Below are 22,025 nucleotides of genomic sequence, written 5' to 3' on the forward strand. Positions count from 1 at the left end.
CTGCGATCATTACAGTTGTCGACTACACCCAGTTATTCGTTTCTTTGGTGTCATCTGACCTCTCCACGATTGATTGGTCAATCGTTCATTTTAAAAAAGAGTAACTATAAAACTATTGTTTTATTATTCATTTAATTATTTAATTATAATTTAAATAATTAAATGAATAATAGTTATAAATAGATATAATATTTATTTATTTAATTATTTAATAATTTAACTTTAATTAATTATTTTTTACTTTTTTTTTAGATGGTTCCTTTGATTTCTTTTTTTCGGCCGTTGCATCTTTTCTTTTCTTATCCAATAATTGTTTGAGGCAAGGAAGAGAAGGAGAGACTTGTTTACAGGCAGTAATGTGACCATGACAAACCAGATAATTGGCAATTGGCAAACTTTTAGCTGCTTTGGGCGCGAGGTGTGTCAATAGTGCTGGGGTAAGAGCCTTGGGTGCATCAAAATACTCTAGATCCAAAATCATTTTAAAACAAGACAAACTACCACTCGAAATGCACTTTTGAAGGACTACCGACATACATGTTTCTTTGGTTTGTTCAACTGGAAAGAACCCATGTTTGGCTTGTACAGTAGCCTCTTGGTGTGCCAAATCCAAAAAGTATTTGAGAATGGTTGGCGAATTGTTGGCAACGGCCGACAACATATTCTGTGGACTGATCTTGACCAATTGTGGGTACTGGTTGTAGAGGTGTTGAATAAATGGTAGATGGTTGTTGACGGTGGCCGTAATGATGAGTGCACCAAAACTATCCAATGGTTTGTGTTTAGCCATAAATCGATCAAATAATTTAATGTCACCTTTGGTTGCAATATCAATCCATGTAGATGCATTAAATTGTAATGGATTGGATCTCTTTTTCTTCTTTCCACTGTTGTCATCGTCAATATCCATAGATGTATAGATTGACTTTGGTTGTTGATTAATAATAAATTGTTTAATTAATCGGTAGAGTGGTTTGAATGACTCTTTGTACGACTTTGATAGAATACAGGACAGTGTGTAGGCGACTGGACGGAACTTGGTGCATTTGTTGAGTAGCCAGTCGACAATGTGGAGTTGGTTCTCACGGGTGGCGATTTGCAACTGGTCTTGGTAGACTGACGCGTAACGACTATTAGTGTCACTGGCTTCACAGTCATTGTAAAACTGTTGCATCAACAAGAAACTCTCCTCTCCAATACTAGCGTCATAATAGTAACATACACTTGACAGTTTGATCATCACATCTAGAGCATGTGACTTTATACCCCTGCCATCTTTAATATAATAATGTCCTGGACGACGACTTTTAATGAGTTGTTGTTGTTGTTCTGGTTGTTGTTCTGGTGGTTGTTCAGGTTGTTGGGGAGGTGGGATGGTGAGCATGTGGATTAGATGGTAGTGACTGTAACGAGTGATATACTCGAGAACTGAATGATTGGAATTCTCACCAAACAATTCTGGGTCGTTTTGAAAGAGGAAGGTAAAAATGTTGTCATTGTCCTTTTCACATGCCTGTAGTGTCTGATGACCAAATTGTTTAATGTTGTTGTCGTAGAGGTACTGCAAGATGGCCATTGACTCGTCTGCATCACGTTCACCGTACGGTTCGTAAACGTGGTCGTTGGTAACCAAACCCAACGAATGTGCCAACTTGACATACTCCAATGTACCATAGTTCATGATAGTCGGCCAACCAAACTGTTTGAATACCATTTGAACAAACTCGACCTTTTTATCCTCCCTCACACGTACTTTGAATATGTGAGGTAGATCCGACTCTTTGTTTCCTTCGCTTGCAGCTTCACGATTGTAATACATATTATACATAAACATAAACCAACGAGATTGCTTGGTTGATAGTTGTGTAAGACTATTCAAGTAATGTCCACCGTCCTCTTGTTCCATTTCATCGTCCATTGATGCGATTTCATCATCGTCTGATTTGTTGAGTGGTGGTGATGGCGATGGTTTAACCTTTTTTAATACACAATCCAATTCCTCGTCAATGACAAACTTGTCGATGGATTGGTTGGCCAAGTTGATCAGTTGCTCGTATCTCTCTGGCTTGATGATAAGCTTCAACACTTGTTTGATAAAGTCGATTTGGTGGTCGAGATTCATTCCTTTTGGTGCACCAGAGACGAGGTAGCCATGGATCCAGTTTGAAAATTGTGTTGCATTAAACTCGTAGTGACCGCTTGCGTATTTCACCAACTCGATATCTTGTGCTTGCAAGAGGGCACTGAAAAAGTTGGAATAGAGCTTGCTCATTACACTACCACGGCTCTTGTTGCAAATATCGACAAAGAGACGAGCGATTCTCGAGAAACTGGCACGGGTACGATGGTCAATGGTGGCTTGGAACTGATTGACCGTTTTAAACTTGTAACTATTCTTTTGCAATAAATACAATGCCATGTCATAACACGATCCTTGTAGGGCAGCTTGAATACATTCATCCATGTCAAAGGTCATCTTGACAGGAAAAGTATTACCAACCAATACCTTGAACATCTCCAAATTACCTCTACTTGCTGCCATCTTTGCACACGATGAATGATTAAACCATTCAGGTTTCTTTTCAAACAAGTAAAGGAATAATTTCAAGTGTCTTTCATCATGACCACCAAATGAACATATTTCTTCGGTTGCATCATAACTCCATCGTAAATGATGTTCAAGTAAATAATCTTTTTTAATTATAAATGAATTTAATGGTAAAGATAATGTAGAAGAAGAGGATGAAGTATTATTATTATTATTATTATCAATATCAATATCATTATTATCAGTTATTTGTTGTTCTTGTTGTTCTTGTTGTTGTTGATTGATAATGAATTGATGTAATTCTTTTTCTTCTCTTTCAATTCTTTCTTTTAATAGATTGATGTGCCCACAACTGAGATACCATTCGATTGAGTTTGGTAGTTGATTAATCTTGTATATCTCTACATCTTTCTCTCTAGACACTGATATAATCTTTCTGAATAACACTAAATTACATAATACACTTTTAATGACTCTATCGTGATGTTCTTTGTTTGATTGATTGCACTTGCTATCATCACATCCCTAAATTTTAAAAAAAAAAAAAAAAAAATCCAAAAAAAAAAAAAAAATTGTTAGTTCTTTGATCATTCATTATCTTTCTTTCTTTTATCAATCTTTCTATCTATCTCTTTCTACACATACTTTTAGTTGAGTATTTGGTATTGTTTTAGGTTTAATTTGAACGATTCTATTGTATCTACGCCTACAACATCCTCCACATCTAGTTCTTGCCATGATGACGATGATGATTATATTATTATATGTAAGATTAAAAAAAAGATAAATGAAAAGAGATAGAGAAGAGAGAGTTTACTATTTATTTATTTTTTTATAAATAAGTTTTTATAAGTGGTTGTGCGCAGCGAGACGCAAAGAATAAAAATATCTTTTTTTTTTTTTTTTTGATGGTTTTGATGATCGGACTATAAAACTTTATAAAGTTTTGTGTGGTGTATGTCTAGATAGATAAAAGTTAAAAATTATTATTATTATATTATATATATATTTGTTTTTACTAGTTGATGAGAGTATGAAATAAAAATAATAAAAATGACCTACGATCATTCACACAACAACTATTTATTTATTTTGTATGTCATACAAAGAGATAAAAAAAAAAGATAAATATAAAAAATAATCTAAACATTTCTTTGACGGTATGCAAATATGAAATATGAAATTGATTAGATTAGATGGAGATAATACCCCCTATCTGATACTGCATCCCTACCTATTCGATCTAAACTAAAAGTAAAGAGAATCAATCAAGAAATGTTCAAGTCCGAAAAAGGAAACATGAAAAAAACAAAAATTAAATTTAATTGTTTGTTTTTTTTGTGACAAAACACTGATCGGTGGTGATCTCTCAAACAGTACACCAATACCTCATTATACCCCCTTCAATTCATAGACATAAATGTAGAAGAGCTCGAAAATTTGGGCTACCCAACGAGTGGTAATATGGGTTTTATTAGTTTCCCAAGCTAGATTCAAAGTATACGAGTGGTTTGCACGTGCCATTTCCATTGATCGTCGTGTGCATTGGATATATAAGGAAATCAAGTTTCCTTTTCAGGACAAGAGAAATGATTCTCTTGTCTATACTAGGAATTTGTGTAAGTTGTACACGAGATGGAACAAGCAAATGGAAGGGATTTCATAGGTTCCCGCTTCTATTCACTCTTTTCACACACATAAACACACTAACAACAATAGTTTTCTCTAAACATTCTATAAATATAATTATATCAAGTTTGGTTTAGTATACCCCATACAAGGTGATTGGATGGGTAGTTGAGATCCAAAAAAACCAAAACAACTCAACAAATATATTCCTCGGAAAAATATATTAACACATCCGTCATCATCCATTCCCTCAATCTGGGTTTATTGTCACATTTCAAAAATGATAAATAGTCAACTTTCAACTCTTCATTTTTTATAAATCATTTTGTTATCAACCAAACAAACAAATAATTATCAATCAACTTTATAATAAATAATAAATAATAATAATGGCGCGTACAAAACATACAGCAAGAAAATCAACTGGTGCCAAGGTACCACGTAAACATCTTTCATCAAAGTCTGCATTGACCAATATGGGTGGTGCACCAGGTATCAAAAAGACTCATCGTTATCGTCCCGGTACTGTCGCATTGAGAGAGATTCGTCGTTACCAAAAGAGCAGTGAGTTGCTCATCAAAAAGCTACCATTCCAACGTCTTGTTAGAGAGATTGCTCAAGAGTTCAAGTCTGACCTTCGTTTCCAATCGGCTGCCATTCAAGCCCTCCAAGAAGCTTCAGAGTCCTATTTGGTCGGTCTCTTTGAAGATACCAACTTGTGTGCCATCCATGCTAAACGTGTAACCATCATGACAAAAGATATCAGTCTTGCTAGAAGAATTCGTGGTGAAAGAACTTAAAGGTCTAGATAGATATCCAGTTCTACTCCAACTCAACTCTCACGCTCTGTTCCATGTACTTTAATCACCTTTTTCTCACTCCCTCGCGCACTCACTCACTCACATCAGTCATTTAATTATAAAGATGTGTGACACCTATTCACTATAATACATATTTAAATAATAATCATAAACTCTAAACTCTTTACACATATAATAAATAAAATTAAAAAAAAAAAAGAATCAATGGACCTTTGGTAGTTCATCGATTCCCCCTCAAACCAAGATCTTTATTATTTATTTATTACTATATCATTCAATATGTCTATGTACGATTTATCTAATCTATTACTATCACAAATCATAACAGAGATTGAAGATAATGTAGATATAATATGTTTGTTGTTAACTTGTAAAAAGTTGTATAATAATAGTAGTTTAAAGAGATCGATTCAGTTTAAAGGAGTAGGAGAAGTTATCAATACAGAAAAAGGAGAGGTATCACAACAGTTTATAGCAACATTTAGTCTATTCAAACTGTTATCTTTTAAAGATATCTTGAAGAATAGTATATCTGATCAACAAGCGATATTTCCTGAACTCGATCAAAAAGAATACAAACTTGGCTTCTATTTAAACAAAGATGATAAAAGCAGTCGTAACATTACAACAGCTTTGGTGCATTATTTAGATGTACCAACAGCAATAGAGTCTGCCTACAAGATACCATCAATCGAGACACTATTCATTGACGACGAGCAAAGTCAGGTTATCAATCTTTCCTCTATCCAAAAGTTCTTACCACGTCTCCAACGACTATCAGTTAGTGCGGGTGGCTTGGAGCTAGGTCACTGTCCATCACTCAAGTATCTCAAACTAGACACGGACACCGCATTCGCTTTGGCTGACTTGGCACTAGAAAAATTCGAATCACTTACAGAGTTGTCAATCTCTTGTTACTATGTGTCAAGTATGGGTCTATTTCCAAGTAGTCTGACATCACTCACTTTGGGACAGATCGTAATACCTCCAAGAGACACCTTCATCGCATTGACATCGCTCGTGTATCTAGAGATTAAACTCATGTTGGATATGTTCGAAGGTGCTGTGATGCAATCAGAGATCAATCTCTCTCCTCTACACAAACTCGAAACATTCAAGATAAAAGGTGATTGTTTTAATCAATCGATCGAGATTACTCTGCCACCTTCCATCAAGGTTCTTGACCTCTTGGTCAGTTGTGAACAAATCCCATCTAAATGTAAACTACTGCTGTTGGAGAAATTAAATGTATCACAAAGCCTTTTGATTGAAGGTGGATTCAGTATGGCGTCATCACCATTGCTAAAGGATCTAGTTATTACCAATTGCCATGTAATCATGCCAGCCAATCTAATCCCACCAAGTGTCCAAAAACTTGTCATCGATAAATCCTCTGAAGAAGATATACTCGGACAAGTTGTATTCCCACCATCACTCACTCATCTAACTATCAAGGGAGATTACTGTGAATCTATTCAACATTTACCTGAATCACTGGTCAAACTCAACCAGGTGATGACTGAATCAGTCTATTCCTCACTTCCAATTGATCATCAATTGGAAAAACTCAACCTCTTGGATATCATTGGTGACTTTAAGATTGACATTTCATCACCATCCATCAAATATCTATCGATTCCATTGAATCCTATCACCAACACCACCTCAGATATTTTTTCGAGTTATTCAATCAGTTCGATGATCACAACATTGGAAACCATCACCAACCAACCAAAACAACAATGGCTACCACCCAATACTACCCATCTATCTTGTTACCTCAAGAACCATGCCTATGAGCCTTTGACATTTAGATTAGATGAAATAGTCAATCACACCAATGTTAGATATTTATCTCTCATTTTTGACAATCACACAACATTACAATTTTCAATTCAAAGACTAGACTCTGACAATAACAATGTATTGGTATTGGAAAGACAGTCATTGACCGGTGGAATCATCACTCAACAACAATATGATAGTATTAAATTCTATTTTATGGGCAGATCTTCTATTTCATTTCATTTTAATTGGGATTTTACTTCTTCATCTTCTTCAACTCCAAAGGTTGAACAATAAAAAAACAAATAATTGCAAGTTCATTCATTTTTTTTTCTTTCATTCACACAAAAGAATACCTATGTCTATATTATCTCTATCTAATCTAGTATTATTACAAATCATAAGAGAGATTCAAGACAATGTAGATATCATATGTTTTATGTTAACTTGTAAAAAGTTATACCAAAATAGTAGTTTAAAGAGATGCGTTAGATTCAAAGGGATTGAGGAACTAATCGATATTGAAAAGAGAGAGATATCACAAAGGTTTATACCATCAACAATCAATCAATTCAAACTATTATCATTTAAAGATATATTGATGAATAGTATCAATCAACAACAACTTTTAATAGACTGTCTCATCGACCCAACAATCATTAATAATGACACAAGTAACATTACAACAACAATGATCAAAGATTATGATTTTATTCCGTCAATATACTCTATACCATCAATCGAGACACTATTCATCAATGACCAAAGTGAAGAAAAGGATCCAGAGGAAGATCGATTTCCCTATAATTATGACATGGATGAAGAAGAAGAAGAAGAGGAAACTGTAGATCTTACCTCCATCTCACTCTTGCCTAATCTGCAACGACTCTTTGTTCGTTCTTACGATTTGGATATTGGAAAACACGAATCTATCAAGTCACTTGATTTACATGTCGACGAATTGGTCCATCTTAGTGTATTAGAGAACAAATTTGCATCACTGACCGAGCTTTGTATAAAGAGTAGATTTATTAGAAGTGACAAGATCCATCTACTCCCAAGTAGTCTTACATCGCTCACATTGGGACGTCTGGGAGTTCCTCCAAAAAAAGCATTCTATTCATTGACATCACTCCTGACACTTGATATCGATCTAGATTTTGACTGTCAGACTGAAAAACAACCATTCATCGATCTAAAGGGTCTACACAACCTAGAGTCTTTCAAGTTGGATGGAAATGATTACGAGCAACACATTTGCGTTGACTACACCATCAAGATGACTGTCCCACCTTCAATCAAGAACCTCAACACCAGACTCACATGCATCAAAATTCATCCACAATGTACCATGCCACTATTAGAGAGATTAAAAGTACCACAATGCCTATTGCTTGAAAAAAAAATCCGTCTGTCGTCATCACCATTGCTAAAAAAACTAGTTATAGACTCTTGTTTTGATAAGATGCCAGCCAATCTCATCCCATCCTCTCTTGAACATCTTTCAATCGATAAATTTTCAAGTGATGCCAATATACTTGACCAAGTTGTATTCCCACCGTCACTCACCTATCTATCTATGAAGGGTACCTGTATCGAGACAGTCAATCGAAATAGACTTCCAAAATCACTCATCAAACTCAAGCAACTTATCAATGATCCAGTCCTTCCACCACTACCACAACATTTAAAAGAAATCATTTGGAAATCATGCAATCAATTCAAAAATAATAAACCACTTTTGGTTTTCCCATCATCCACCAACAACAATAATAATAACAACAACAACAATAATAGTTATCCACCTCTACTTGAAACACTCAACCTAATGGATATATGTGGTGACTTTACCATCAATGTACCACCAATCACAAAATATCTGTCACTGCAATTGAAACCTTTCCTTGCTCCAGATGGAATTCCATTCTTTTCACTAGGTTCAAAGATTGACAGATCTCTAATGTCCCAACAATCACAACAACAACAATGGTTACCAATCAATACTACACATCTAACTTGTCATTTGGGTGAAAAAACAAATGATAAAAAAAAGCTTGGTTTTAGATTAGATGAAGTAATCAATCATACCAATGTTAGATATTTATCGTTATCTAAATGGCATAGAGATATTCCATTTGAATTTTCAATTCAAAGATTGGATCCAGACAACAACAATGTATTGGTTTTGGAAAGACATACACTTCAAGGTGGAATAATCACTCAAAGAAAATCAATCAACCAACAAAAACAATATGATTCAACTTATTTATATTTGGATACATCCTCTTCCAATCCATTTAAATTTAATTGGAGTTTTGATGTTTTAAACTAAACAACAAACAAATCAATTACAAAAGTACATCCAATTTAATAATTACAAAATTAAAATAATTGTCTGTTTGTTTTTTTTTCTAGAACTTTTTAAAAAGGGTGGAAAGATTTCGATCTTCATCTTGCTATCATTCATATCATTCACGAATGTCTACTCTATTATCTTTATCTAATTTATTACTATTATATATTATAACAGATATTGAAGATAATGTAGATATAGTATGTTTGTTTTTAACTTGTAAACATTTATTAAATAATAGTAGTTTAAAGAGATTGATACAGTTTAAAGGTGTAGGAGAGCTAATCAATATTGAAAAGAGAGAGATATCAAAACAGATTTTTGCAACAGTCAATCGATTCAACCTATTATCATTTAAAGATATATTAGATAATAGTATATCTGCTCATCATACCATAATAGACAGTGACATCGAAAATAGAGACACTACCAACAGTACAATAGTATTGGTTAAAGATTACCAATTTATTCCATGTATCTACACGGTACCATCAATCGAGACACTAATCATCAACGATCAAAGAGAAATAAAGGATCCAGATGAATATGAAGATGAATATTCCTCCTACTATTATCAAAAAGAAGAAGAGGAAATGGTAGATCTTGGTTACATCTCACAGTTCTTACCTAATCTACAACGGCTAGATGTACGTTCATTTCTATTGCAAATTGGTCCACACTCATCGCTAAAGTCTCTGCATCTACATGTTGACGAATTCGTCAATCTAAGTGTATTGAAGAACAAATTCGATTCACTGACCGAGCTTAGTGTAAAGAGTAAATTTATATCAAGTGATACGATCAATCTATTGCCAAGTAGTCTTACATCACTCACACTAGGACCTCTTGGAATCCCACCAAGAAATGCATTCTATTCATTGACATCACTCGTGACACTAGATATCGATATAGAATTTGACAGTCATTCAGAAACCCCACCATTCATCGATCTTTCGGGTCTAATCAACCTAGAGACATTCAAGTTGAGTGGAAATGACGCTAAACGTCATGTCGACATGAACTTTAACATCATGATGACAGTACCACCATCAATCAAGAACCTTGACATTGGACCTGCATGCATAACAATCCCATCGCAATGCCCAATGCCACTATTAGAGAGATTAAAAGTACAGCAATCTCTATTGATTGAGAACAAAGGCAGTCTGTCGTCATCACCATTACTCAAGAAACTGGTTATTGACCTTTGTTTTCAAAGGTTTCCAACCAATTTAATCCCATCAACACTCAAACAACTTACAATTCATAAATATTCTGGTAATGTCAATATACTTGGAAAGGGAGTATTCCCACCAACAATTACCTCCCTATCCATCAAGGGGACAGGTATCGAGACAATTCATCCCAATAGACTACCATCACTCATTAAACTCAAACAAAGAATCAAAGGATCTGTCCTTCCTGCACTACCTCAACATTTAAAACAATTCACTTGGGAGGCCAGTCCTTATCGAAACGATAAACCACTATTAGTTTTCCCATCAACCAACAACTATCCACCTCATCTTGAAACACTCAACCTCGTAGATATCTATGATGACTTTACCATCAATGTACCACCAATCACCAAATATCTATTAATACCTTTAGAACCAAATTATTCTGAAGATGGTATTCCAATATATTCAATTGGCTCAAAAATTGACAACACAATCATCCAATCACAACAACAACAACAATGGTTACCAGTCAATACTACCCACCTAACTTGTCGGTTCTGTAAAGCGACAACAGGCAGAAAGGTTGCATTTAGATTGGATGAGGTAATCAATCATACCAATGTTACATATTTAAATATATGGATCATTAAAATTCTAGGGTTAAAATTTGAATTTACAATTCAAAGATTGGACTCTGACATCAATAATAATAACAACAGCGTATTGGTACTGGAAAGACAAACACTTCAAGGTGGAATAATCACTCGGCAACAAAAAACAACAATCAACAGTCAACAACACCAACAATATGATCCAATTTATTTATATTTTAATATCGATTCTACTTCATCTCCATTTGAATTGAATTTATCTTATCAACACCCACCAATTCTATGAATAAATTGCCTGTTCGGTTTATTTATTTTTTCTCGACAATCAAATACTCTTTTCACCTGAAGATTCATTTCTTTTTTACTTTATTCATTTATATATATTAATGACGACTATATTATCTTTATCTAATTTATTACTATTACAAATCATCACAGATATTGAAGATAATGCAGATATAATATGTTTATTATTCACTTGTAAACAGTTGTATCAAAATAGTAGTTTAAAGAGATCGATTCAGTTTAAAGGAATAGGTGAACCAATCAATACCGAAAAGAGAAAGATATCAAAACAGTTTATAGAAACAGTTAATCGATTCAACCTCTACTCTTTTAAAGATATATTAGTGAATAGTTTGTCAGATCAACAAGTCATACTAGGCAAGGACCGTGTTACCGTCTATGCAGAAAAGAATAACAGAGTAGATAAAAGTAACATTACAACAGTCTTGGTAAAAGAGTACCAACTAGAAACAATACAGTCAATCTACCAGATACCATCAATCAAGACACTATTCATTAATGATCAAACAAATGAAAAAGCCTATTTTAAGGTACATCTTTCCTCCATCTCACTCTTGCCTAATCTACAAAGACTCTTTGTTCGTTCGTACGATTTGGATATTGGTCAACACTCATCACTAAAGTCACTTGATCTACATGTCGGAGAACTGTACAATCTAAGTGTATTGGAGAACAAATTCGAATCACTGACCGAGCTTTGTATAAAGAGTGATTTTATATCAAGTGGCAGGATCAATCTATTGCCAAGTAGTCTTACATCACTCACTCTCGAACCTTTGGGAATACCTCCAAAAAATGCATTCCATTCATTGACTTTACTAGTGAAGCTTGATATCTATCTAGATTTTGGCAGTCAGGTCGAAGAACAACCATGCATCGATCTATTCTGTCTAAACAAACTCGAAACTTTAAAGTTAGGTGGAAATGACTCTGAGCATTATATAAACTATATCATCGAGATTCAGTTACCTCCATCAATCAAGAACCTTGTTTTAATCCCAACATGCATATCAATCCCATCTGAATGTCCAATGCCACTTTTAGAGCAATTAAAAGTACCACAATGTCTATTTACTAAAGGTGGATTCAGTATGTCGTCATCACCATTGCTCAAGAAACTGGTTATTGACTCTTGTTTTGAAAATGTGGAAGCAAAAATGATTCCATCCTCTCTTGAACATCTTTCAATCGATAAAAATACAGGTGGTGCCAATATACTTGACCAAGTTGTATTCCCTACAACACTTACATATCTATCTTTGAAGGGTAGCTGGATCGAGACGGTCAATCCAAATAGACTTCCAGAATCATTGGTCAAACTCAAACAAAATATCAAAGGACCTGTACTTCCTACACTACCTCAACATTTAAAACAATTCATTTGGAAGGCACAACCTTATCTATACTATAAACCATTATTAGTGTTCCCATCAACCAACAACTATCCACCTCATCTTGAAACACTCAACCTATTAGAGGTCCACAAAGACTTTACCATCAATGTACCACTCATCACAAAATATCTATTGATACCTCTAGACGCTGTTCATTCCACAGATGACACACAATTCTATTCGCTCGGATCAAAGATATCTAAATCGATCATCCTCCAACCACAATGGTTACCAGTCAATACTACTCATCTAACTTGTCAGTTATGGAACGCATCAAAAGACAAAAAGTTGGGTTTTAGATTAGATGAAATAATCAATCGTACAAATGTACGATATTTATCGCTCAGGATGATAAGTAGACAGAAACCAGCATCCGCTCCATTTGAATTTTCAATTCAAAGATTGGATCCAGACAATAGAAATGTATTGGTATTGGAAAGACAGTCATTGACAGGTGGAATAATCACTCAAAGAAAATCAATCGACAGCGGTCAACAATATGATCCTATTTATTTATATTTAAATAGGTCATTTGGTTGGAGCTTTGGTAAAGAGCACATTCAATAAAACATCTTTTATTTATACAACTTTATTTATTTCCAAATGTTTACTAAAACTCCATTTCAATTCAAATGGAGCGGAATGTGTGCATTCAAAATATAAATAAATTGGATCATAATGTTGTTTTTGGTTGATTGATTTTCTTTGAGTAGTCATTCCACCACCAAGTGTCTGTCTTTCCAAAACCAATACATTTCTATTGTCTGGATCAATCTTTGAATTGAAAATTGAAAAACTTTATAGAAAATATCGATGATTAAATATCTAACATTGGTTTCATCCAATCTCAATGCCTTGGTTGGGAAAGTTGATGGCGAACGGAGGTCACAAGTTAGATGAGTAGTATTATGTGGTAGCCATTGAGGTTTGGTTATTTTGACACGAGAGCTGATTGAAAAGATTGGAATACCTTTTGGACCCAGTTTAGAGTTTTGGTCCAAGACTAGGTATAGATTTTTTGTGACTTGGGGTATGTCGATCATCAAATCCCTAATCTCGATATGATAGTCTAAATCCTCCTTGCAGGAAAAAAACTTAAATTTCTCTAGTCTTGTCAAACTCTCTAGATCGATGAATAGATTTTCATTAACATAACATAATCTCTTCAATCTCTGTTATGATTTGTAATAGTAATAGATTAGATAACTTATCAACCATTATGATCTTTTAAATAAATATATAATGGATCAATTGAAAGGAAGTAAAACTAATCACCCTTTGGACAAAAAAAAATTCATTTTAATTTAATTCTTTTTATAAATAAATTAAAAGGTATTGTTTATGATTTGTTTTCTTCAAAAATAATTTATTTATTTAAAGGAGGTAAAACTCCATCTAAATTCAAATGGAGATAGAGACTTTGAATTATAATATAAATAAATTGGGTAAAATTCTTTTTGTTGTAGAGTGTTGATTGATTTTCTTCTTTGAGTGATTATTCCACCTGCGAGTGTCTGTCTTTCTAATACCAATACATTTTTATTGTCTGAGTCCAATCTTTGAATTGAAAATTGTAATGTTGTGTTGACTTTGGAATAACGATTGGAAAAATTGAGAGATAAATATCTAACAGTGGTGTGATTAATTACTTCATCTAATCTAAATGCAACAACCCAGTCTTTCTCAGAGTTCCTACGTAGGTCTCTTGGGATACCACAAGTTAGATGAGTAGTATTGACTGGTAACCATTGTTGTGATTGATCAGTGATGGTTATGGGTATCCTAGAACTAATTGAATAGATTGGAAGTTGAGGGTCATTTGGACCTGGTTTAGGGTTGGGTTCAAGTGATAGTGATAGATATTTGGTGATTGGTGGAATGTCAATTGTAGAGTAACCTTTAATATTAAAATTTAAAGTTTCAAGATGAGGTGGATAGTTATCGCTGTTGTTGTTGTTGTTGTGGTTGGAAGATGACGGGAATGCCAAATGTTTAAAACTTGAAACATTGATTTGAAGATGGAGACGCCTTAAATGTTGAGGAAGTGATAGTAATAATGAAGATTCGGTGACTGTCTGCTTTAGTTTGATAAGAGATTCTGGTAATGGTTTGACAGGTTCATAAAAGTTGCCAATGATTGATAGATGAGTGAGTGATGGTGGGAATACAACTTGTCCAAGTATATAATGATCTGTTTCATTATGAATTGTTAGCTTTTCAACACTTTTAGGGATGATGATAGTGGACGATATCATACTATAGCAATCATAAATAACTAGTTTCTTTAGAGATGGTGATGATGATAAACGTATCCTTTCATCAATCAATAAACTATGATAGACATACAATTTCTCCAAAAATGGCATTTTAGATTGTGATGATATTTGTATGTAAGTGGACAATAGTATAAGCGTGTTGATTGATAGAGGTAAACTAATCTCTATATTATACTCTGCTGCACTTTCATTTTCTTTAAATTTGAATGACTTGAGGTTGTTTAGACTTGAGAGATCGATGAATTGTTGGTGTTCCACCTCATCTTGACTAAATTCACTACCATCCATGATTAACTTAAAGTGTACGAGGGATGTTAATGGAAGGAATGCATCTCGTGCAGGTATCCTTATCATCCGAAGAGTGAGTGATGTAAGACTACTTGGAAAGATATCATACTCTAGATTAGTCTCTATAAAACTCTTAAAGGTCAACTCGGTCAGCGAAACCAATTGGTTGAGCTCCAAATCAGTAATGTCAAATCGTCGAGCGTATGTGTCATTGATACCAAGTACAAGTGACTTGAGAGATGAATGGTGACCTAACTGCATCCCATGTGAACGAACTGATAGTCGTTGAAGATGTGGTAGCAGAGAGATGGAGGAAAGATCGACTTTATTAGAGTGGTGGTGTTGGTTGATGTATAGTGTCTCGATTGATGGTATTTCGTAGATTGGTATGATTGATTTAGAGTCATAATAGTTAACCAATGCAATGTTACTTTTATTGACTCTGTTTTCTTCAGTGATGTAGTCTTGTATCCAATTGGGATAGTCATTGCTATCAGGCAGTAGTGTATGTTGATCTGCTACACTATTCACCAATATATCTTTAAAAGAGTTGAGGTTAAAGTGATTGACTGTGGCTATAAACTGTTTTGATACATCTCTATTACGTGTATCTATAACTTTTATTCCTTTAAATCTAATCAATCTCTTTAAACTACTATTATGATACAAATGTTTACAAGTCAACAACAAACATATTATATCTACATTATCTTCAATATCTGTGATGATTTGTAAGAGTAATAAATTAGATAACTTGAATATAGACATAATGAATATTTATAAATGACTCGAATTCGAATGATCATCGTGAATAAAAAAAAGAGTATTTGTTTTTTTTTAATTTTTTAATTTTTTTCTTTGTCTCAGGCAGAAATGAGATGACTCTTTTGATTCAAATGATTATGAATTCATGTGTACTTCCAGTTATAGCTCACCAAAACTCCATTTAAACTCAAATGGAGCGTAATTGTCAGGAGATACATCAATATATAAATAAATTGGGTCATATTGTAGTTGATGGTTGTTGGTTGTTCTTCTTCTTTGTTGAGTGATTATTCCACCTGTCAATGTTTGTCCTTCCAATACCAACACATTGTTATTGTCAGAGTCCAATCTTTGAATTGAAAATTGTAATGTTATATTCTCTGTAGTGGCGATAGATAAATATCTAACATTGGTGTGATTGATTATTTCATCTAATCTAATTCTCTGCTTATGAAACTCATTACCTAGGTTTAAAGATAGATGAGTAGTATTGAGTGGCAGCCATTGTTGTTGTTGTTGTTGTTGTTGTTGTTGTTGTTGTTGTTGTTGTTGTTGTTCAATGATGGGTTTGGGTATTATAGTCGTGATTGAATAGACATTTTCATGGTTGGAATTTAAAGGTACTGTTAGATATTTGATGGTTGGTGGTATGTTGATTGTAAATTCTTCTTTGGTTTTAAATTCATCAATAAGGATGAGTGTTTCTAGAAGAGGTGGATAGTTGTTAAATGATGATATAAACTCTCGATCCTTTGAATCTTTGATATTCCAAACTAGTTTTTTTAACATAGGTGAGACTGAAGGAGATGTGTGACTGGCTGTCTGCTTGAGTTTGACGAGTGACTGGGGTAGTTGAATAGGTTCATTGCTACCATTCTCGATAGTTAGATGAGTGAGTGATGGTGGGAGTACAACTTGACCAAGTATATTTCGATAAGTGTGTATATCGATTGTAAGCTTTTCAAGACTAGATGGGATGATATTGGTCGGAATAATATCAGTACATAGGTTAATCACTAGTTTCTTTATCGATGGTGATGACGACAAACTAATGAATCCTCCAACTAGTGTTCCTTGATCGACATGCAATTTCTCCAATAAAGGCAGTGTAGATTCTGATGATATTTGCATGTTATCATCCAATAGTGTCAGTTTCTTGATTGAAGGTGGTAAACTAACCTCGAGAATGTATTCTAGGTGGTTATCGAATTCTTTAAACTTGAATGTTGTGAGGTTCGATAGACTGTCAAGATCAATGAATATTTGGTCTTCCACTTCATCATCTTCAAATTCACTGCTATCCAAGAGGATCTTGAGTTTTGCCAATGACTTTAATGAAAGGAATGTATCTCTTGGTGGTATATCCAGTAGTTTAAGAGAGAGTGATGTCAGACTACTAGGAAAGAGACCAGACTCTAGATTAATCACCATAAAACTCTTCAACTTCAATTCTGTGAGCGATATGAATGATTGGTTGAGCTCCAAGTCACTTAAATCATATGCTGAATCGATATCTAATATGAGTGACTTTAGTGATTGGTGTTGACCAGTTTTAAACTCTGGTGCATTCACTGATAGTCGTTGAAGATTGGGTAAACTAGAGATAGAGCTTAAATCTATCTCTTCTTGAGACTCGTTGATGAGTAGTGTCTCGATTGATGGTATCTTGTAGGCAGACTCTATAACGGATTCATTTTCAGAGTCATCAACCAAAGCAGTTGTAATGTTACTTTTATCTACTCTGTTATCTGTTAAAGTGATGTAGTCTCTTATCCAATCGGGATACTCTATTTGTTTATTGTGGTTGTAGTTGTTTTCGAATTTGTTGGGAACTAAAACATGTTGATCTGCTACACTATTCACAAATATATCTTTAAAAGAGTTGAGGTTGAATCTAGTCACTGTTACTATAAACTGTAATGGTACCTCTATCTTTTTTGTATCTATAACTTCTATTCCTTTAAACTGAATCAATCTCTTTAAACTACTATTATGGTACAACTTTTTACAAGTTAACAACAAACATATTATATCTACATTCTCTTCAATCTCTGTTATGATTTGTATAAGTAATAGATTCGATAAAGATGATAGACTATTAATCATAATTATTTAATGAATTGAATGATACTTTTTTTTCTAGCTTGATCAAAGTTTGTTCTTTTTTTTTCTTTTTTTTTTAAATGTTTTTTGGATTATTTATTTATATATTTAGAGATCGTTTTCTTGATGATCTCTAAACATCCAATTAAATTTAAATGTCAAATCTGAAGAAAAATATAAATAAATTATATCATATTGTTGTTGTTGATTGTTGATTGATTTTCTTTGAGTGATTATTCCCCCTGTAAGTGACTGTCTTTCCAATACCAATACATTGCTACTTTCTGCATCCAATCTTTGAATTGAAAATTGTAATAAAAATGTGGTCTTGTGAATAGTGATTGATAAATATCTAACATTGGTATGATTGATTATTTCATCTAATCTAAATGCAACAACCATACTGTCGTCATCAAGTTTTTTCAGACATAGGTCCAAAGTTAGATGAGTTGTATTGGATGGTAACCATTGTTGTTGGTCAGCGATGATTGTTTTTTGTATCTTGGATGTGATTGAATAGATTGGAAGTTGAACGTTTTTCTTCAGATTTAGTTCAAGGTTGTGGTTAGGTAATATCAATAATGAAAGATACTTGGTGATTGGTGGTACACTAAATTTGAAGTCACCTTGTATATCAATAAGGTTGAGTGTTTCAAGATGAGGTGGATAGTTGCTGGAGGTTGATGGGAATACCAAATTGGGATCATTAAAATACAAGGTAAGTTTTTTTAATTGTTGAGGAAGAGTGACTGGAGATTGGCTGTTGACCGTTTGCTTTAGTTTGATGAGTGATTCTGATAACGGTTGGACAGATTCACAGTCTTCTCCCAAGATGCTTAAATGAGTGAGATTTGGTGGGAATACAATTTGCCCAAGAATATCTTTATCTTGAGTTTCTTTATAGATTTTAAGCTTTTCAATAGTTGTTGGGATGAGATTGGCTGTAATGGTTTCAACGCAATAGTCAATAACCAGTTTCTTTAGCAATGGTGATGATGATAGACTGATATTATCATCAATCAATAGGTTCTGATACGCATATAATTTCTCCAACATTGGCAACACACTCTCTGATGAGATTTTTATGAATGAGGACCGAAGAGTTAGGATCTTGATTGAAAGAGGTAGACTAATCTTGACAATGTAGCCTAATGTTAAACTTTCTCTTTCTTCAAACTTGAATGTCTCTAGGGATGTTAGACCATCTAGATTGATGAATAGTCCGTCCTCATCTTCTTGAAAATTTTCAATGTAGATGTTAAAGTTTACAAGCGACGTCAATGAAATGAATGTGTCATGTTCAGGTATAAAGGATAGTCTAAGAGTGAGTGATGACAGACTACTTGGTAAGAGGTGCAGATTGAGAGAGTCGTTATTCAAAAACATCTTAAAGGTGAGCTCTTTCAGCGATACAAACTTGTCAATCTCATAGCTGAGTTGATCCAATCCATCTCTTTCATCTTGTTGTACGTCAATCACAAGTGTCTTTAGTGATGAGTGGTGATCCATATCCACTCTCCATCCACAAACTTCAAGTCGTTGAAGATTAGGCAACCGTGATAAATCTTGAGAGCCCAGATACATTGTTCTTAACTCTGAGTAGTTGATGAATAATGTCTCGATTGATGATATCTCGTAGAGTGATTCTATCGATTTAGAGGTATTATCGTCATAATACACCAAAGCAGTTGTAATGTTACTTTTATCGACTATGTTTATTGCACCGATGTGATCATGTATCCATTTTGGATAGTCGTTGTAACAACGTTGGTCAAACAGTGCAATATGTTGATATGATATACTATTATCCAATATATCTTTAAATGAGTTGAGGTTGAATCGGCTGACTGTTGCTATAAACTGCAGTAATATCCCTGTTTTATCTGTATCTATCACTTCTATTCCTTTAAATCTAATCAATCTCTTTAAACTACTATTTTTACTACTGTACAACTTTTTACAAGTTAACAATAAACATATTATATCTACATTATCTTCTATCTCTGATATAATATGTAATAGTAATAAATTAGACAAAGATAATAGACAAGTCATAATATTGAATTAAAGAGAAATGAAAGTGCAACTCAGAGGTGAAGTTGATAAAAACAACGTTTGTTTTTTTTATTTTTATTTTATTTTTTTCAAAGTGACATTTTACTCTCATCTTCATCTCTCTTCCCTTTTATTATTTTTAATCATCAAATAATGTCTATATTATCTTTATCTAATTTATTATTATTACATATCATTACTACTTTAGATGATAATGGAGATACAGGATGTTTATTGTTAACATATTTAATAATAGTGGTTTACAGAAATCGATTAGATTCAAAGGAGTAGAAAGAAAAGGGATTCGACCTATTGATTTTGAAAAGAATGATTTATCACTCCTTTCGAGAGATCTTGGTCAATAGTTTAGTACAAAATTTGGTCTCTACCGCAAAGAACAATAACCTTACAGCAGTAGTGGTGTGTGATTACCGACCACAATCAATTCGATCATTCTTAAAGATACCATCAATCGAGACTCTCATCATCAATGACCAACGAGAAGAAAGAGATCCAAAAGTTCCATACCTATTCAGACCACCAATAGATCAATCAGTAGTCCCTCTTGGCTCCATTTCAAGCTTGCCAAAACTCCAGAGGCTCTTTGTTCGTTCATACGATTTGGATCGTTGACCGAGCTTAGTGTGAAGAGTCGTTTATTATCAATCTCCAATCTCAACCTCTTACCAAGTACTCTGACGTCACTCTGAAACCTCTTGTAATTCCTCCAAGAAATGAATTCCAATCTTTAAAGTCACTCGTAACCTCAATATCGAGTTGGATTTTAAAACCAAGGTCAAAGTCCAACCAATCATCGATCTTTCAAGTTTACCTAAACTAGAGACTCTAAAGTTGGATGGAGATGATTCGGAACATCATATCAAGTACACCGTCAATCAAGGCCCCCCCAAATGTGTACAATTCCTTTCGCAATCTACTCTCCCATTATTGGAACAACTAAAAGTAAACCAAAGTATATTGATTAAAGGAGGAATCAATTTATCACCATTGCTCAAGAAACTCTTTATTGACCTTTGTTCTCGATTGATGCCAGTCAATTTCATCATCCCATCAAGTGTTTCAAAGTTTACAATCTATAAAGAAACTGAAAAAGATATTCTTGGAGAGGTTGTATTCCCACGATCACTCACTTGTCTATCTATCTATCAAGGGTGATTACAGCGAGACTATCGATCTAAGTAGACTACCAGAATCCATCGTTCAACTCAAACTAAACATCAAAGAACCTATCTTTCCATCACTTCCTCAACAATTGAAACAATTCACTTGGAGATCAAAGCCTCATATGGAAGATAATCCACTTTTGGTGTTTCCAGCCATTGAAAACTATCCACCTCTACTTGAAACACTCAACCTATCACAAACTCATAGAGACTTTACAGTGGCCCATATACCATCAATCACCAAATATCTATCATTGGCCTTACTACCTGTCCCCTCTGTTCCAAAGCGTGTTCCAACTTATTCAATTGGTAGAATGTTTGACAAATCCATCATTTCTCAACAAAAATGGTTACCAATCAATACAACTCATCTAACTTGTCGGTTATGGAACACATTCTGTGGACCAGAGAGCATTTAAAATAGATGAAGTAATCAATCACACCAATGTACGATATTTATCATTCTATGTTGACGATTTGACCTTTCTTTTTCAATTCAAAGATTGGAAAATGATAATAGCAAGGTATTGGTATTGGAAAAACAATCACTTACTGGTGGAATTATCACTCAACGTAAAACAGTCGATCCAGATCAATTTATTTAAATTTTAATGTTACCCAAGCCTCACCATTTGAATATAAATTGAAATTTGTTGAATGTGATATAGATCCAACATACTAAAGATTATGAATCAATATAGAATATTATAATTATTTCTAAATAAT

The 22,025-nt window shown here is 33.9% G+C and overlaps 11 protein-coding genes across 11 annotated transcripts; 6 read left to right on the forward strand and 5 right to left on the reverse strand.

Annotated features, from left to right (window-relative positions):
• Window positions 1-208: 208 nt before the first annotated feature.
• DFA_02381 (uncharacterized protein) lies at window positions 209-3,286 on the reverse strand (the record flags this gene model as incomplete). The annotated part of the gene is made up of 3 exons (XM_004366710.1): window positions 209-220; window positions 242-3,073; window positions 3,194-3,286. The coding sequence occupies 3 exons, from the start codon at window positions 3,284-3,286 to the stop codon at window positions 209-211; spliced, it is 2,937 nt and encodes a 978-aa protein (XP_004366767.1).
• A 1,280-nt stretch (window positions 3,287-4,566) lies between these two features.
• On the forward strand, window positions 4,567-4,977 carry DFA_02382 (histone H3 domain-containing protein; the record flags this gene model as incomplete). Its single annotated transcript, XM_004366711.1, has 1 exon — window positions 4,567-4,977. One exon carries the CDS (start codon window positions 4,567-4,569, stop codon window positions 4,975-4,977), a length of 411 nt encoding a protein of 136 aa, XP_004366768.1.
• A 300-nt stretch (window positions 4,978-5,277) lies between these two features.
• On the forward strand, window positions 5,278-7,080 carry DFA_02383 (uncharacterized protein; the record flags this gene model as incomplete). Its single annotated transcript, XM_004366712.1, has 1 exon — window positions 5,278-7,080. One exon carries the CDS (start codon window positions 5,278-5,280, stop codon window positions 7,078-7,080), a length of 1,803 nt encoding a protein of 600 aa, XP_004366769.1.
• Window positions 7,081-7,141: 61 nt separating this feature from the next.
• On the forward strand, window positions 7,142-9,115 carry DFA_02384 (uncharacterized protein; the record flags this gene model as incomplete). Its single annotated transcript, XM_004366713.1, has 1 exon — window positions 7,142-9,115. One exon carries the CDS (start codon window positions 7,142-7,144, stop codon window positions 9,113-9,115), a length of 1,974 nt encoding a protein of 657 aa, XP_004366770.1.
• A 146-nt stretch (window positions 9,116-9,261) lies between these two features.
• On the forward strand, window positions 9,262-11,214 carry DFA_02385 (uncharacterized protein; the record flags this gene model as incomplete). The annotated part of the gene is made up of 1 exon (XM_004366714.1): window positions 9,262-11,214. One exon carries the CDS (start codon window positions 9,262-9,264, stop codon window positions 11,212-11,214), a length of 1,953 nt encoding a protein of 650 aa, XP_004366771.1.
• Window positions 11,215-11,314: 100 nt separating this feature from the next.
• DFA_02386 (uncharacterized protein) lies at window positions 11,315-13,195 on the forward strand (the record flags this gene model as incomplete). Its single annotated transcript, XM_004366715.1, has 1 exon — window positions 11,315-13,195. One exon carries the CDS (start codon window positions 11,315-11,317, stop codon window positions 13,193-13,195), a length of 1,881 nt encoding a protein of 626 aa, XP_004366772.1.
• A 146-nt stretch (window positions 13,196-13,341) lies between these two features.
• Window positions 13,342-13,846, reverse strand: DFA_02387 (uncharacterized protein; the record flags this gene model as incomplete). The annotated part of the gene is made up of 2 exons (XM_004366716.1): window positions 13,342-13,707; window positions 13,844-13,846. 2 exons carry the CDS (start codon window positions 13,844-13,846, stop codon window positions 13,342-13,344), a joined length of 369 nt encoding a protein of 122 aa, XP_004366773.1.
• A 152-nt stretch (window positions 13,847-13,998) lies between these two features.
• DFA_02388 (uncharacterized protein) lies at window positions 13,999-15,960 on the reverse strand (the record flags this gene model as incomplete). Its single annotated transcript, XM_004366717.1, has 1 exon — window positions 13,999-15,960. One exon carries the CDS (start codon window positions 15,958-15,960, stop codon window positions 13,999-14,001), a length of 1,962 nt encoding a protein of 653 aa, XP_004366774.1.
• Window positions 15,961-16,116: 156 nt separating this feature from the next.
• DFA_02389 (uncharacterized protein) lies at window positions 16,117-18,063 on the reverse strand (the record flags this gene model as incomplete). The annotated part of the gene is made up of 2 exons (XM_004366718.1): window positions 16,117-17,864; window positions 17,982-18,063. The coding sequence occupies 2 exons, from the start codon at window positions 18,061-18,063 to the stop codon at window positions 16,117-16,119; spliced, it is 1,830 nt and encodes a 609-aa protein (XP_004366775.1).
• A 105-nt stretch (window positions 18,064-18,168) lies between these two features.
• On the reverse strand, window positions 18,169-20,115 carry DFA_02390 (uncharacterized protein; the record flags this gene model as incomplete). The annotated part of the gene is made up of 1 exon (XM_004366719.1): window positions 18,169-20,115. One exon carries the CDS (start codon window positions 20,113-20,115, stop codon window positions 18,169-18,171), a length of 1,947 nt encoding a protein of 648 aa, XP_004366776.1.
• Window positions 20,116-20,442: 327 nt separating this feature from the next.
• Window positions 20,443-21,904, forward strand: DFA_02391 (uncharacterized protein; the record flags this gene model as incomplete). The annotated part of the gene is made up of 4 exons (XM_004366720.1): window positions 20,443-20,539; window positions 20,870-21,287; window positions 21,319-21,615; window positions 21,802-21,904. 4 exons carry the CDS (start codon window positions 20,443-20,445, stop codon window positions 21,902-21,904), a joined length of 915 nt encoding a protein of 304 aa, XP_004366777.1.
• Between the last annotated feature and the right edge of the window lie 121 nt (window positions 21,905-22,025).

The sequence above is a fragment of the Cavenderia fasciculata genome (genome assembly GCF_000203815.1).
Source record: "Cavenderia fasciculata unplaced genomic scaffold Scf_Dfasci-G-b-143d02.r1-5, whole genome shotgun sequence".
Lineage (NCBI taxonomy): Eukaryota > Evosea > Eumycetozoa > Acytosteliales > Cavenderiaceae > Cavenderia > Cavenderia fasciculata.